The sequence below is a fragment of the Dasypus novemcinctus genome, chromosome 14 (assembly GCF_030445035.2).
Source record: "Dasypus novemcinctus isolate mDasNov1 chromosome 14, mDasNov1.1.hap2, whole genome shotgun sequence".
NCBI classification, from domain to species: Eukaryota; Metazoa; Chordata; class Mammalia; order Cingulata; family Dasypodidae; genus Dasypus; species Dasypus novemcinctus.
The window spans coordinates 61,638,158-61,656,358 of NC_080686.1; the positions used below are offsets into that span (position 1 = coordinate 61,638,158).

At 34.7% G+C, this 18,201-nt stretch overlaps 1 protein-coding gene across 4 annotated transcripts in view; it reads left to right on the forward strand.

Moving 5' to 3' along the window:
• VPS13B (vacuolar protein sorting 13 homolog B) overlaps window positions 1-18,201 on the forward strand; it is a 1,042,333-nt gene that overhangs the window by 81,964 nt on the left and 942,168 nt on the right. For all 4 annotated transcript variants that reach the window (XM_071207936.1, XM_071207935.1, XM_058275777.1 and 1 more), the window contains 5 exons: window positions 683-857; window positions 9,140-9,408; window positions 16,421-16,516; window positions 17,031-17,153; window positions 17,610-17,747. In XM_071207936.1, the coding sequence (XP_071064037.1) occupies window positions 683-857; window positions 9,140-9,408; window positions 16,421-16,516; window positions 17,031-17,153; window positions 17,610-17,747 (801 nt within the window). The remainder of the gene's footprint in view (window positions 1-682; window positions 858-9,139; window positions 9,409-16,420; window positions 16,517-17,030; window positions 17,154-17,609; window positions 17,748-18,201) is intronic.

Here is an 18,201-nt window from a genome sequence, read left to right on the forward strand (position 1 = left end):
TTTGCCATATATCCTATTTGCTAGTAATCTTATTTCTTTTTTATAATTGATTGATGTAAATTTTATGTCATGTTTAAATCTCCTGATTTTTAAAAACTTGTCTAAAAGCTTCTATAATGTATATTTCAGTTAGTTTTTATATGTAACAATAAAGTTTTCATTATTCTGTACTTCTGTAGTCGTAATGTGTGTTCCCCACTTAACATATGTTTTTAGGATGTGCACATATTCTTTTGGTTAATAATCCTTGGGAGAGCAATTTAAATTTTACTATAATAAAATGACATCATTAAACTTATCCTTAATTTTCATAGAAATCTTTCTGGTTTTTTTTTTGGGTGTGTGTGAATTGTCATATTCTTAATATTTTAGATTCGGTATTTTGGTTTCATAACTTATTTTCCTTCTGGAGTAATTTATCTGAATATTGTGAATATTTCTCCTCATTAATTCTATTTGCATCCACATCACTTGGCTTAATATAGTTTCTATCTCAAATTTATTGATAATCATAGCAAAATTTGTTAAATTTTTAAGATTTTAGAATAAATATTATTTTGGCTTAAATATTAGAAACGTTTGGGACATTGATATACCATTTTAGTAACTTAAAAATTCTTATATGAAAAGGCAACTACCTTTAAACGTGCTTTTATTGATGTTTTATTTTTTTACAATATAGATTCATACCCTGGTTGAGAGTTTGAAACTTTCCATCACTGATCAACAACTGCCAATGTTTATCCGTATAATGCAACTTGGGATTGCTCTTTACTATGGAGAAATAGGCAGTTTTAAAGATGGAGAAACAGATGACCCTTCCAGTCACAATAAAGATATATTAGGAAACATTACAGGTAAGTTTAACAAAACATTTACTTTACTTTTTTTAAAGATTTATTTCTCTCCCCTTCCCTCCGCTCCCCAGTTGTCTTCTTTCGGTGTCCATTCACTATGTGTTCTGTGACCGCTTCTATTCTTATCAGCAGCACCGGGAATCTGTGTTTCTTTTTGTTGCATCATCTTGTTGCATCAGCTTTCCATGCGTGCAGTGCCATTCTTGGGCAGGCTGCACTTTCTTTCGTGCTGGGCAGCTCTCCTTATGGGCTGCACTCCTTGAGTGTGGGGCTCCCCTACATGGGGGACACCCCCACATGGGATGGCACTCCTTGGGCCCATCAGCACTGCATATGGGCCAGCTCCACACGGGTCAAGGAGGCCCGGAGTTTAAACCGCAGACCTCCCATGTGATAGGCAGATGCCCTATCCATTGGGCCAAGTCCACTTCCCAAAACATTTACTTTAGAACTTTATTTTTTATTTTTTAAAGATTTATTTATTTACTTATTTCTCTCCTACCTCCCTGCCCCAGTTGTCTGTTCTCTGTGTCTATTTGCTGTGTCGTCATCTTTGTCCACTTCTGTTGTTGTCAGCTGCACGAGAATCTGTGTTTCTTTTTGTTGCGTCATCTTGTTGTATCAGCTCTCCGTGTGTGTGGCACCATCCTGGGCAGGCTGCACTTCCTTTCACACTGGGTGGCTCTCCTTGTAGGGTGCACTCCTTGCGCGTGGGGCTCCCCTACGTGAGGACACCCCTACGTGGCACGGCACTCCGTGGCACACATCAGCACTGCACATGGGCCAGCTCTGCATGGGTCAAGGAGGCCCGGGGTTTGAACTTTGGACCTCCCATGTGGTAGGCGGAAGCCCTATCCATTGGGCCAAGTCCGCTTCCCAAAACATTTACTTTAGAACTTTATTTTTTTTACGTACCGGGGCTGGGGATTAAATTTGGGATCTCATATGTGGGAAGCTGGTACTCAACCACTGAGCCACATTGGCTCCCCTGAGCTGATTTTTGGTTTTTGCTTTTGTTTGTTGTTGTTTGTTCTTTTTTACGTTTTTGTTTTTAGGAGGCACTGGGAACTGAACCCAGGACCTCCCATTTGGGAAGCAGGCATTCAACCCCTTAAGCCACATCCATTCCCCTAGAACTGTTCTTAAAAAGCATTTTCACCCATGGGGAACTTTAAAAAAGAAAACAGCTTGATTCTTACAGTTGTCTAATGTGATGGGATGACTGCATTGTGATTGTTCGGTACTACTTTGATTTATTTCTTTTTCACTTTATTTACAATTCTAATTTTCCCTTTTCTACATGCCAAAATTAATTTTAATATTTCTAATAACTATGAGTGTTCAGAATGGTTCGGAATGTTTATTTTATAAAAGTCAAGATAGTGCAACTTCAAAACTTCTTTGGACTTAGTGACTAGTAAATTATAGTGAGCAGCAAAATAAAGTATTTTCTGTAAAGACTCAACAAGAGTTACCTAGCTAACTAATTAGTTGGGTTATTTTAGTGCTGTTAATTATTTGATTTAAGGATACCTAGTGAATTAATGGAATTACTCAATTCAATATATTTTTACAGTGTAAGATATTATTATTATGTGGGAAAATGCAGAGATAAATGTTGTTAAATTAGTTAGGGTTCTCTAAGGAAACAGAATCAACAGGAGATATCTGTAAATAGTATGCGGTTTTATAGGAGTCTCTCACATGATTGTGGGGATGCAGAAGTCTAGGTTCCATAGGCAGGCAGCAAACCAGGGCTCTGATGAAAGTCCAGTGAAGGTCCTTGAATGAGTTTCCAGGAGAAGTTGGCTGTCTAAAGATGAGCTGGGAAATTCTCTCTGAATCCTGAAATCACTTCCCCTTTTAAGGCATTTAGTTGGGATTGGATAAAACGTCACTCATTGCTGACAGCAATCTCCCTATTTAATGTAGATGTAATCAGCCATCTATGCAGTAAACTCACTGATGACTAAAGCCCATAAATGCCCTTGTATTGCAATTAGCCAGTGCTTGCTTGACCAAATAACTGGGCACAATTACCTGGCTGAGATGACACATTAGCCTAATGATCACAAATGTGTTTCCTTCCCTCTAAATCTTATGGTCCAATAGGGCAAACAGATGTGACTAGTTAATTAAGTATGATATATTGTAGAAGAATAGAAGAATGTTTGCTAAATAGAGGTATGAATGATCTTAAGTACAAATATGATGAAAGGAATGATTGATTTTGCCTGGCATTGGGGCTTTGACTCAGGAAATGTTTTAAGCAGAAAATGATAGTATCTGTAAATAGTCTTAAGAGAAGGGCATTACTACTTAGGGACAAAGAATCCATTATAAAATGGGCAAAGGATTTTCGAATAGACATTTTTCTTAAGAAGGTATATAAATAGCCAACAAGCTCATGAAAAGATGTAGTATATTCATATAAAGAATATTAGCCGTAAAAAGGAATGAAGTACTGATAGATACTACAACATGGATGTACCTTGCAAACATTATCCTAAGTGAAAGAAGCCAGTCACAGGGACTTTTATATGAAATGCCCAGAATAGGTAAATTTATATAGGCAGAAAGTAGATTAGTGATTATCAGGGGCCAGGGGCCAGAGAGTATGGGGAGTACCTACTAATGGGTATAGAGTTTCTTTTGGTAGTGATGGGAAATATTGTTAAATTAGATAGTTGTAATGGTTGCAGCACTGTGAATATACTAAAAAGCACTGAGTTGTGTACTTTTAAAGAGCGATTTTATGGTATTTGAGTTAGATCTCAATAAAAAAATCTTATCACCATAAAACGGAGCACCCATTAATAAGTGTATATAGGTATTAAAACATATCTTTATGTCATTCTAGACAGTGAAATTCTTTAGGTGTTGAACTTGTGACTCCTAACACCTTGAACAAAGCATTTTTTTTGGATTCATATATGTTTTTCATATATCATTAGTTCTTTTATTTTATTGTTAGGTAGTGTTAGAGTGTATGGATATACAATATTTTATTTAGCTATTCCCCTGTTGGTGGATTCTGTTTCCAGATTTTGCCTGTTGTAAATAACATTATCGTGGACATCTTGCACAAGCCTTTTATAAATTTGAGTAAATACTTAAGAGTAGGGTTGTATGTTTTGTTTTTAAATAAATTACCAGACCTTTTTTCTAAGGTGGTTGTATATTACACATTTCCATCACAATGTAGGAGAGTTCTAGTTGCTTCACATCCTTGTCAACATTGGGTCAACATTAGTTTTTTTTTACTTTTTGCAATTCTGATGAGTGTGTTCTGGTATCTCATTGTAGTTTTAGTTTACATTTCTCTGATGAGTAGTTACTTTGAACTTTTTCATGTTACTATTGGCCATTAATGACCCCATTCATACAGTTACCTTTATGAAGTGTATGTTAAATATTTGTCCATTTAAAAACTTTTTTGGTATGTTTTTTATTGAATTATAGGAATTCTTTATATATTATGAATTGTAGTCCTTATCTGAATATAGCCAGATATATGGTTTGAGATTATTTTCTGCCAGTCTGTAACTTGCCTATTTAGATTTTAATAACTGTGTCTTGAGTAGAAACTTTCAATTTTGATGTAATTTCAAAAATTTCTTCTACTGCTATTTTTTGCTGTGACCTGGTTTTTCTGTACTCCTATTGAGGGAGAAAGCAACCCAATATTTGCTTTTTCCAAAGGAGTCTGCAGAGTGAGTTGCTCTATGGTATATCATGAGAACAGAGGCTCTGGCACAAAAGAAAACTTTCAGTAAATGATCACATTATTTCTTACAGAGCACAAAGGGTCCAAAAGAGCAGGGGAAGAGGTCCCATGGTGGCCAGTTCCCCAGGGAGGCCAACTGCTTAGGTTAGGTCTGGTGAAAACTCTATACCGCCTACTTTACATCATAGAGAAGAGACAAATCTCTACTGCCTGAGGGTGTACTTCCAGAGAGTGGGGGTCCTCCCACTTGAGTGTTCCTGCCCTCATAAGCAGTTGGTCTTGCTTATTCCTCATTTTGGGATTAAGGTACTGCCAGGCTGTTCCATTAGACCTAACATCTTTTCTAAGCTGTGAAATGGAAATGTACTGAAACACCTACACCCAAAGAAGAGGGGGTGGGGCGGGGGGTTAGATGAGTGCTGGGAGATGGCTCCTGAGCATGTTTGTGGCTTCCCCAGCAAGTCTGAGTTAGTTTTCTCATCTATCTAAAGCATAAATCCTTAGCCTTTAATCATGTGTACCATGGACTCCTTTGACTGTCTGGGTAAAGCAGTTTTAAGCAACTTGATTATGATGTGCCTTTGTGTCATTTTCTTCATGTTACTTGTGCTTGGGGTTCATTGAGCTGTGTATATCTGTATTTGCAAAAAATTGAGCCATTATTTCTTCAAATAATTTTTGTCAGTTTCTCTTTTTCTTTTAGGCCTTCCAATTATATGTATATTAGACTCCTTGAAATTGTTTGCTAGTGTTTACTGATGGTATGTTCATGTTTTTCCTTTCAATTTCTCAGTTACATTTTAAATAGTTTCTTTTGCTGTGTCTTAAAATTTACCAGTCTTTTCCTTTTGCTATGTCTAATCCATCTGTGGGGGTCCAGTGGTCCCGGGCTCTGGCTCCCCTTCTCTGAGGGAAATTTAGCCTGTAGCAGGAAGCTACTTGCATGCCTAGGACACAAGTAAAAATGTAACAAACCTCCTCACAGATGGTATTATAGACTTTCTCCAGGCTCTACACTTCTTTCCTACAATAACATCACCTGACCCCATTTATATGCTTCATGTGACCCTAGCAGAAACTCAGTTATGAAATATTTTTGTTCTGAGACCCTGTATATTGTCCCTCATTTTCTGGCCTCTGCGGTTCACTATCTTCATTCTCTGAACCACTGCCATCAGAGAGACTCTCTCCTGTCCCTAAGTCCCAATAAAGCTCATGTTCTGACACTGCATGTCAGGGTATTCTTTGGTCTTGCGCTGCCCTGACCTATGCTCTCTGGGAGCTGGGTTAGATCACCATCTAGTATATATTTCATCTCAGATATTATATTTTTCATTTCTAGAAGTTCATTTGGAGTCTTTTAAAAATTTTATTTCCACGCCTCTCTTTAACCTATTCATGCTTTATTAAACATATACATTTTATTTATGTATTTTAGTTTTCTTGTTTACTAATCTATGATCTGCGTCATTTCTGGGTTTGTTTCTATTGATTGAATTTTTCCTCATTATGGGTCATATTTTCTTGTTTCTTTGCATACCTAATAATTTTTAATTGGATGCCCACCATTGTGAATTTTACCTTGTTGGGTGTTGGGTGTTTTTGTATTATAGGAAGTAGTCAAGTTATTTGGAAACAGTTTGATCCATTTGAGGCTAGCTTTAATGCTTTGTTAGATGAGATCAGAGTAGCCATTAGCCTAGTTTTTGCCCCACTATTTTAAGACAGTTACCTTTCTAAGGTACTCTTCCTGATGGCCCCTGAATTACAAGATTTTTTCTTTTTGATTGGTGGAAACCAAAATGGATCTTAATTCTGCATGAGTGCTGGGAAAGGTTACCTTTGCTCCTTTCTGGTGGTTCTTTTCATGGCCTCAGGTAGTTTCCTCATATGCATGCTCAATCAATACTCTAGGAGGGACCTCTGCAGATCTCAGGTACTCTGTCTCTGAGTAGCTCCCTTTTGTTTGGTACTCTGCACTGAAAACTCTAGCCACTTAAGCCTCCCTGAAATCCCAACCCTGTCTCCTCATCTAAGGGAGATTGCCAAGCTCTGCATGGGTTGCCCAGATCTTGGCTATGGCTTAGAAACTTATTCTAGATAGTAAGCTGGGGCATTCTAGAGCTCATCTCCTTTGTTTCCCATTTCTGATGTCCAGTGCCTGAAAACCGTTATTTCATGTGTTTTGTCTTTTTGATTTTTGTTTCAGGTAGGAAGATAAATCTGTTCTTTGTTACTTCATCTCGGCCAGAAGTAGAATTATCTGAATGCTTGGGAAAAAAAAAAAAAGAGAAATGCAAAGGAACTAATTATGTTGAAATACAATTTTCACATATTTAGGAAATTTGGTATTTTCATATATGTGCTTCTATATTAATACATTTAAGTAATGAGATATAGCAGGAGGTCTAATAGCTATAATATTTTCAAAGTAGTAATGAGTTTAATTGATATTTTAAGATAGCCCTACAAATATTATTTGATATAATATCTGTGATTTCTATAGGTGTCAGAGTCACAGGTACTGTTAATTCTCCTGTGGTTTGTTACCTACATTCATAATTAAAGGAATGCTAAATTTTAGTAAAATAATATTTATGTTTTCCAATTGAAGTTCATGGAATTCCTGGATTCTATCAAAAGGCCCAGTTTAAGATATGCTATTCCAAGGGAAAGAGTATTCTAGGAAATTCTAACTACACATCAACGAAATAGTTTCTTTTCTAAGAGCAAAATATTCTTTTACAAGGCTATAAGCAAAGATTCAAAACTTCAGAATCATCTTTCATCAAAGTCTCTCTTAATTTTTTAAAAAAAGATTTATTTACTTGATTACTATTATTATTTTTAAATTTATTGCCTACCCCAGATAGTTCTCTCATCTGTTTGCTCATTGTTTGCACCAGGAACTGAACTCTGGACCTCCCACATGGGAGGCAAGTGGCCAACGACCTGAGCCACATCTATTCCCCACAGCCTGCGGTGTCTGCTGGCTTGTGGCATCTGTTCTTTGAAGCATCTGCTCGTTGCGGTGGTGCAGCGTCTAGCTCATTGTGGTGGGTGTGGCGTCTAGCTTGTTGCAGTGGGTGCAGGGTCTGCTCGTCTTCTTTAGGAGGCACTAGTACTCACACCCGGCACCTCCTATGTGATAGGCAGGTGCCAAACTGTTTGAGCCACATCTACTTCTCTCATTTTTTGGTGAAGACAATATTAAGTAAAAATTATGATCACTGGACTTTTAGAACTCTCTTGGTAAAGTTTTTCTTCTTTCTTTTTTTGCTTCAAAAGTGTAAGCTATCCATTTCTGTTTTAATAGGACAAAGAAAGTTCCATAGTCCAAAGGTATACATTCACCACCACACTTCTTCCCTAGGTTGAGATGACCTGACTTCCTTTTAACTAAAATGATAGTTAGTGATGATATCCATTTTGACATTTTAATAGGGACATTTACTAACAAGCTTTATTTATTCTAATATAAACAGATAATTTTATGGTTAAATAGCAATATATGAAAAACCGATTTTGGATTTGTAACTTTTATAATTTATTTTAAAGGAAAATGGCTACTGTCTGTCGGTACTGTATTTAGATATTCTAGTTACTGTGTTTCAAGCCTTTGGCTTACCAGATGAAAGAATCATCACATGGTTAATGCCCATCTGTTGCAACCTGCAAGTGAAAGATTTTCCTTAGGGTCTCCTGGGAAATGGTTAAAAAAATTTGTGAAGGTTTTCTAGCCAGAAAACCCTAGAATCCTTTTTGGGCATGGTATTTAAAGGACTTTGTATATTTATAGATTTATCAGTATGCTTGAATCTGCTGGTCACTCCTTATCCCATTAATTAAAAGAATTTTTTTTTTGCCTTTTTTCTAAATTCCATGATATACCTCTTTTATTTTTATTGTTTAGATAAAACATTATTAATAATGTTAAGAGACTTTGATGGAATTTGTCTTTATAAAGGTGATGTTCTATGGTAGAATGAATTAAAGAGTGCCTGGAATCTAATCCTTAGTCTGGCAATTTGAAATTAAATAATTTTACTGTATTTTTCTTGTTTGCAGAGTAAGGAAGATACCACTTTCTTTTACCCACTACTAAGAGAGAGTCACCACACTATTATTTTTCTTAACTACATTCAAAAGCTGTTTTCATTATAACAATTGCTTTTATCTGTCAGGATGATTTTTGTTTTGGTGGTACATTTTGCCTAGGAGCATAAGCCATTCACTTTCTCAATTGAGTGCATCAGGATAACAAGAACTTCTTTTGGATCTCTCAAGTCTTATATTTCTGAGAAAAGTCAGTTACTTTGCACATTAGGCTTCTTTTTGGTAGGTAGGTTTTTTTCTTTTTAAACAGCATAACATATGAAAACTTGGGAGTAATAATGCTAAACTTTTGATTTCAAATAATAACCAATGTGGTTTTTTTCATACCTTATATGTAGAAAGGATTTGGGAAGAATATTTTTATAAGATTTCTATTTTTTTTTCTTTCATTAAGTCCTCTAGCTTGATTTATTTAAAATGGTTTTATTTTGATTGATAGGTGCTGAAGATGAAAATGGAATTGATATGCCGTATACTGCTCAGTACAAAGCCCAGGAGTTATATTCACAGCAAGATGATGAACAGCCACAGGGATGGGTATCATGGGCCTGGTCGTTTGTGCCTGCAATTGTGAGTTACGAGGATGGTGAGGAAGACTACCTAGTGAATGATCCTACATCAGATATTCATCAGCAAAGGGCACAGACTTTGAAGGATCCTATTGTTTCTATAGGATTTTACTGCACAAAGGCCACTGTGACTTTCAAAGTAGGTTTCCTTTTTTTTTTCTCTTTATATCTGTGTCTTTAATGCTTAAAATTTGATTGCTAGGTAGGATCTAGTTTTGTTTTTTTCTTTTAGGAGGTACCAAGGATTGAGCCCAGGACCTCTTACATGGGAAGCAGCTGCTCAACCACTTTTAGGCAGTACTGGGGATTGAACCCAGGACCTAGTACATAAGAAGCAGGTGCTCAGCCACTGAGCTACATCTGCTTCCTAATGAGAGTAGCTTTTTTTGTTTGTTTGTTTTGTTTCTGTAAGGAACCTGGGATTGAACGCAGAACTTTATACGTGGGAAGTAGGTACTCAACCACTTGAGCCACATCCACTCCCCAGGAAGTGTCTAGTTTAAATAAAGTTTGTTTTGTACTCAAAAGATGTAGGATAGAATCTAATAGCCCTTCATAGAATTACTTTATGGAATTATATGAACCCTCTACTCCCATCCAAAATCTTTGAATTTTGATCCTCTCCTATATAAAGGCCTTTTCTACTTTTTTTTTTTTTTTCTTTTCAGCAGCTTCATGAATAGTTTTCCCTAAATTACTGGATCATTCAGTTGGTGTACAAACATGCCTTAATCTTCCTATTAAAATAGAAATGCTTATTAAAAATCTCCCTTGAATTCATGCTTTAAACCTGTCTAAAAAGCTGTGTATATATGAATCTAGAGTTCAGATTTAGAAGTTTGGTCTGGGGATATAAATTTGAGAGTCATCACTTTATAAAGACTGGAAATTATTATAGATAGAAAAATGGAGAGGTTCTTAGACTAAGCTCTGGGACACTGTGATGTTAAAAAGTTGGAAAGATGAGGAAGAGCCTACAAGGGAAACTGGGGATAAGTGATCAGTGATGTAAGTGGAAAACCGGGAAAGTACCTGACCTGGAAGTTATGTGCCATAAGTGATTTAAAGATTTATGTGCCATAAGTGATTTAAAGAGATTTAAAGTGTGGGAATAGAACATTTAGTTTGGCCATGTGGAAATAATTGATGATCTTGACCAGAGCAATGATGTGACAGGAGTGGAATCTTAGTTGATATGAGTAAAGCAAATATGAGGAGAGGAATTGGTGACAAGGAATATAGAAAATTTTTTCAAGGAATGTCATAAAAGGGAGTATAGAAATGGGGGAAGCTAGCTGGGGAAGTAGGGCCTAAAGGTTTTTTCAAAGATTGGAGTAATTACAGCATTGTTGTTTGATTATATGAATGATCTGGTGGAGAGGATAAAATTGATAATGTAGGCAAAAGAGGGAGAATTGCTGGAGTATGTCCTTAAATAGATGAAAGGTATTGGCACCTTTTGTAGAATAAGTGTCTGATATCCTTTGCTAGTACAGCAAGTACTGTGCATTTCATTCATAATAGCAGGAGGGAATGTAGAGTGTATTGGGTACTTCATTCATAATAGCAGGAGGGAATGTAGAGTGATTGGGCACCCATCTAAATAGTTGGGTTGTTATGGTGGTAGAAGCTTTTGGAAGTTCTTTTCTGATTATTTCTATCTTCAAGATGAAATAGAGAAGTAGGTCATTCACTGGGAGTAGGAGGGTGTGGAAGTAGACGTTTAAGGAAAGATGAAAAGTATGAAATAGTCATATTGTGTAGAATGAGCTAGTAAATGGTTTTGGGATAGAAATGCTTGCTAAGGACACAAAGAATCTACATGATATCAATGATCATGAATTTGAAGAGAGACCAATCAGTATTGCACACTTTTTCTCCACTTATATTCAGCTGCTTGAGTAAAGGTGAATGGTAAGTAGATAAGATAAGGTAGAGGATAGGATCATTGCAGGAAATGAGGTCAAGAAACTCAGAGAGAGACTAGACTTTTGGAAGGATCATCCTTGTGGTTATTGAAATCACCAAGAATTTTGGAGAAAACCCAAGACTTCAATCTTTAGAGAATGAGGGGAATGACTGCAGTAAGGAGGGGTGATGGGTCAAGCAGTCTGTTCCATATTTTTGCTATTTTTGTAATTAATTTTTAAAAAAATTTTAAAGAAACCTCAGATTACATAAATGCTACATAAAAAAATGCAAGATTCCCATATACCCTTCTCCATCCCCCCACCACACTTTCCCACATTAACAACATTCTTCATTAGTGTGGTACATTTGTTACAACTGAGGAACCCATATAGAAGCATTGCTGCTAACCATGGACTACAGTTTACATTATAGTTTACCTTCTGTCCCACACAATTTTTAAAATTATGACAAAATAAACAATGGCCTGTATCTGTCACTGCAGAACAAATCCAAGGCCCTGAAAATGTCCCCATATTACGTCTAGTCTTCCCTGTCCCATCCCTCAGAACCTCTGGTGGCCACTGCCTTTCATCAATGATAAGAGTTCTTCCATTGCTAGAGTAATTGTAAGTCTATAGTAGAAAAATAATGTCTACTTTAGTCCATTGTTCATTCCCCAATCTTGAGGATTTTGGAAGGGTAACACCCACTCTGCTTCTAATTGGGGGGAGGGAGGCTTAGGTCCCATGGGGCAGATGATTGGAAATACCTTATTTGCAGTTGCAGACACTCTCTGTTCCTTGGAATGGGTATTGTTCATTGTCACTTCCTTGTTAGTTGTCCTGGGTGAGTCCAATGAACCAGAGAGTAGGTGTTGCAACTCTGCTGAAATTCAGGGCTCAACTGGCACATGGATGGACCAAAGATTTAAGTTTCTGGGACATATATTTATCAAGTATAGTGCTAATTATGGGTCCAAATAAAATGGGGCAGAAGAGCTATGTGTAGAAGACGTATAAATGAGTCTAGTTCTGTTACACTGGGGAGCATAGATTTCAAAGTATGGTCTGCTGACAGGGTGCTGAATTCGTTTTTGCTATGTTTTGATCAATGCTGCTATAAAATATTCTGGTACAGATCTCATTATGTGCATATACAAGAATTTCTTCAGGATTTATACCTAGAAGTGAAATTGCTGATCGAATGAACATTTCCTCTATGTTTAAAATTTTTCTGACCAGTTTTCTTCCTCCTTCTTCTTGATTTTTCTTTGTCTTTCCTTGTTTACTTCCATTCTTGACTGATCTTTAAATGTTGGCATACAGGGTTTGGTCTTTGGTCCACTCATCTTTTTTATCTACATTCCTCCAAAGTGATACCAATTAGTCTTCATGTATATGATGATACAGTAGAAAATTTCTGCCTCCCCTCTCCACCCTACCTTCTGCTGCAGAATTCACCTATTTTATATCTTGACTTGCATATCAAATAGTTATTTAGCATATCCAAAACCAGAACTCTTTTTCAGTAATTCTGCTTCTCCCCCATTGTAATACAAGTCATTAAATTGCAAAATTATCCACTTAACACTCAGGCTTAATACTTACTTTCCTTTTCCTACCACATCTAATCAGTCAGCATATTCTTGCAGCTGTACCTCTAGGATACAGTCATTTCTCATTAGCTTTACTGCAACCCTAGACACAGTTCTCAAACTTTTTGGTACAGGACCCCATGTCCCCTTGCACTCTTAAAAATTATTGAGGACTTCAAATAATTTTATTTGGGTTATGTCTGTTAACATTTATTATGTTAGAAATTTTAAAAAAACTTTAAAATATGTCTTAATTTATTTAAAATGATAATAAATCTATAACATGTTTACATAAATAACATTTTATAGTCAAATAACTATTTTCCAAAACAAAATTGTAATAAGAGACATGGCATTATTTTATATTTTTTACAATTTTTAAAAATGGCTGGCTAAATAGAAGACGGCTAGATTCTCATCCCTTTCTGCATTCAATTTGTTGTAAAATATTGTTTTGGTTGAAGTATATGAAGAAAGTCTGGCCTATCAAAGATACTTAGTTGGCCATAGGGAGAGTATTTTAATAGACTTTTCAGAAACATATGGATATTCTTCTTTGATACTACACCAAATTTCAATAAATTGTAATTTATAAAAAATTAGTTATATCTCCAACACTTACAGATTATGTGGTAGAGTAGGCATTCAGTACATATTTGTTGAATAAATGCATCTGTCCATCCTTCTGTGTATACATCCATCTATCCATGCACTGTTCTCATCTCTTTCCATTTTCTAAAACTTTATGGACTCCTCTTTCAATTTTTGTTTCCTCTCCAATTTTATTTGTCTTTCTAAGTTTATTCTTTCATGGAGGCAATGTTCTGAAGGAGACAGACCCGTATGTCCAACCTTGAAAGTAACATTCCAGGTATTATTACAGGAAAAGTGTTAGGTTCTGGAGGTATTTCAGTTGAAAAAAAAAATCAAGTTCTTGTTCTCATGGTATAGTTTAAATTTAGCTTGTATTGTTTTTAACTGCCCAAAATGAAAATTTTAAATCAGTAGTAATGTTTATATAGTTTTTAACTTATAGCAGATGATAAATAAAAATATTCTGTAAATACTTTTCTAGTTAGAATTATTCAGCATTGCTTTCAAAACTGATGAAATCTGAAAAAAATTTAGAGAATAGATTTCAATAGAAGTTCACGGGAAACGGACTTTGGCCCAGTGGTTAGGGCGTCTGTCTACCATATGGGAGGTCCGCGGTTCAAACCCTGGGCCTCCTCGACCCGTGTGGAGCTGGCCAGGCGCAGTGCTGATGCGCGCAAGGAGTGCCGTGCCACGCAAGGGTGTCCCCCGCGTGGGGGAGCCCCCACGCGCAAGGAGTGCGCCCGTGAGGAAAGCCGCCCAGCGTGAAAAGAAAGAGCAGCCTGCCCAGGAATGGCACCGCCCACACTTCCTGTGCCGCTGACAACAACAGAAGCGGACAAAAGAAACAAAAGCAGACAAAGAAACAAGACGCAACAAATAGACACCAAGAACAGACAACCAGGGGAGGGGGGGAAATTAAATAAATAAATAATCTTTAAAAAAAAAAAAAAAGAAAAAAAAAGAAGTTCATGTTTCTCATTGCTTGATTGTTTTAAAAGTTTATTTTGGTTATAAAGCTTAGGGCAGTTATTATAAGAATGCATATATTAGCTGTTTTAACTTCATTTAATATTTCTGAATTTTTCTACTGAAACAAATTTTTTAAAAATAGAAAGTCACTCTTTTTGTAATTGAAATTCATTCACTCATGAAATTAAACTTTCACTCAGTTGAAATTGAAATTAACTGAAAATTTAAGGAATGATGTAATAAAATAATCTTTAAAACTAGAATGAAAAGACAGTGGTTGCCAACTATAGTTAGATATATTGCCAATTTTAAATGATTAGAATATAGTACTTATACTTAAGTTTGTGGGGAAAGTTAAAGATTTCTTAGTAAACTGCAGTATCTTTTCTGGTAATTTTTGCTTGTTTACTTTTAAATTTGAAATTGTTCCAGTGTGTTTCTATTTACATATGTATTTTTAAAAATTTGAAACATTTATGTTTCTCTAAGGGAAATAGGTTGATATTTAGGACTTAACCAGTAGAATTCATTATTCAGCTTGCTTTTGAAAAATGTATGGAATTCATTTGTGGTTCATATTTTGGTCAGAAGATACAAGGTCATGTTTCTACATTAGCATTCTGAACAGCTGATAGAAACCCAACAAAAATCATGCCAAATTAAATGTAGCATTTTTCTAATAATGTTGAAAATTGTACTTGTAATGTTTGAGTCTTTTTAATCAATTAGTTGCATTTTCTCTATAATAATTTAGGTAGCTGAAGAGTGATCAAGTTAAAAAAATCAAATTTGCTTAAGCATTTTATATTACAGAATTGTACTTTAAAATAGCCTTATTGAATACCCCAGTACTACAAACATTCAAGAAATAAGGTCTTAAATAAAAAATATATAGAAAACTAAAAAAATTAAAATAATTAGTTGATTCTCAATATAAAGATGTGTCATGCTTAAAATTGTATATGTTCAGTTCAATAAGTTTTATTTGGTTTAAGTTAAATATATATTTAATATGTGAGTTTTGACTTTGCTTTAAGTTTGAAGAATATATTCACTTCATAACAATAAGGTTCACTAAATCACTGGTAAACATGGTTAGAATACCTTTTTTTCAATAAACTTTTAATTTTGGAATAATTTTAGATTTACAGAAAAATTACAAAGGTAGTTCAAATAACTTATGTATATTGCTAACCCAGCTCCCCGTATCGTTAACATCTTATGCCACCATAGTACATTTCTCAAAACTAAGAAGGCAACATTAGTGCATTACTCTTACCTTAACTCCAGGCTTTAATTGGACTTCAGATTGTCCTTTTCCTGTTCCAGAATCTGAACCAAGATACCATGTTACACATAGCAGAATACCTTTTAAATACAATTTAAATTATCTAATTTTTGCTATATGCAAATAATATTTTCATAAACTGAATGATAGCAGGAATATTTTTTCTTTTGTTAGCATCTAGGTTCATATTTGTTATCTAATAGGCACTCAAGTAACTGTTACTGGACTGAATGTGTCTGCGTGACTTAGGCATACTTTAAAAATGAATACCCATGATCTTACCTCCTTTTTAAGATGTAGATGATAACAAAACTGTTGAATCTATTTGTGTTCCTTCTCAAAGCATATTATCTTTATTATTTGAATAAAGAGAAGTTTAGAAATGACTGAACTAAACATGGTCAACTATATTACCAAATATACAATGAATTGAGGTTATTATATATGTAAATTGTGAGTAGAATGTAGGAACTATTTTATTACTGTGAGACTGGTATAGCTACACAGCTTTCATCTTTTAAAGCAATATTATGAAGAAAAAAGAGCTGAATAAAAATAAGTTGGTATTTGAATTTTAGATAAGTTTAGACTAGTATGTTCAACTACTTTTAGAGTGTGCATAAAGTTACAGCTGTTTTTGTTTCACCTGTTTTTCTCCTTAATTAAATTTCTTCAGTCTTAAAATTGGTCTTGTTTTTATCCATTTATCATGATTTATTTATTGCCATTTAATACAAATTTTGACTTACTTATTTTTTTTTTTTACTTAATTCTTATTATATGGTTTCTTAGCTCACTGAAATGCAAGCTGAGAGTAGTTATTACAGCCCTCAGAAAGTAAAGTCTAAAGAAGTTTTGTGTTGGGAACAAGAAGGAACTACAGTTGAGGTAATTTTTCAACAGTGAGCATATATTTTAAAAATCTTTTGAATGGTCCTTACAAATGAATATGTAATAAATACAGTTTTATCACATGTAATATATTTTATATATGTCTCTTTCATTGTGTCATATTTGAAGTTTTATATTTTTATTTTAGTGGGCAATAATATTGGTTGAAAAAGTTATTCCTTTAATAGAGATATTACCGTAATGTGCAACATTTCATTTATTCCTTTGTTTTTCATTTAACTTGTATGTGTGCGCCCTTATGTATATACAAATGTGGATATATGTATTAACATTCACGAAGTACCAGTCACTGAGGATACAAAAGTTTAAGATACAGAGGCAATTAAGACATTCTTTGTTTTAATAGATCTTATAATCTAAAGAGAGTAAATTTGGAAAGGCCATAATCCTTGAGGTGTTTTGATTAATTTAGAAATTTTATAAGGAAAGCCTATAACATTTTTCTTAAATTCAAGTTCTTAGTTCTAATATGGTTTTTTTCCTCTTATAGGCCCTTATGATGGGAGAGCCTTTCTTTGATTGCCAGATTGGTTTTGTTGGTTGCCGTGCTATGTGCCTTAAAGGAATTATGGGTGTTAAAGATTTTGAAGAAAATATGAATAGAAGTGATACAGTGAGTCAAAATCTTTTCCTGCCCCCCTTATTTTGTAATAGGATGCAGGGATACTAAGGTATTTATTGAAGTGTTTAACCATATAAAATCTGTTAGATTATGTATTTCTGTGGTGTGAGAGAGAAATTTTATTCTTTTTCTGTGCATTTCCTCTGCAAGAAGTTATAGAGCTCAGAGGAATATAAAAGTAGTTCCTGGACAGTAGTTCCAATACTTTACAATTCATAAGCATTTCTTCTTTCTTGTTTATAGCAGCTAGCTGGAGTTCCTTTTTGGTTTGTTAAAATGTCCTTTGCCAAAGTAGGCAATGAAAATAAAGACAGCATTACTTGTTTTTTTACACAACTTCAAGTTTTAGTGATTTCTGTTGACTACTGAATGTGTGTTATAAAATATATTTTCTTTCACAGCAAAATGATTTTTCCTTCTATTTAAAATTTTTGTATTTGTTTTCAGGAAGCCTGTTTCTTCATCTGTGGTGAAAATTTGAGTACAAAAGGTTTGACATACCTTACCAATTCATTATTTGATTACCGAAGCCCAGAAAATAATGCTATTCGTGCTGAATTTATTTTGGATGCAGCTCATCATAAGGTCAGAGAATATACATTTGAACCAAATTCTAGACTGTGTTTGGGTAGATAATAGTGTGTGAAAACTTGCTATTGTCGTTTTTTTCTCTTAAATAGTATCTTCTGAATGCTAATTGTTTATTGAAACATTTAGAAAAGGTTTTTGTCTAGCTTTAACTGGTAGAAAGACTTGAGAAGTCCACTGAGAGTCTCTACCTTTATGTAGTATGTAACATTTTTTCTATGACCTACTGTTAAAATAGTCATGTAGGAAACATAGAATTATTTCTGTTAATATTGTTTTTTCTTGGGGTGTGGGTTGAATAGAAGAGGTGAAGAATTTCACTGTTAATTTTGTATACTTTTTAGTATTGTATAAATTTTTAGGAAAGATTTTTATTCATGTGTTTTTTCATGGAATAAATTAAAAAATACCAAAAAAGTTACCTGAACATTATTATAATAGAATAAATAAT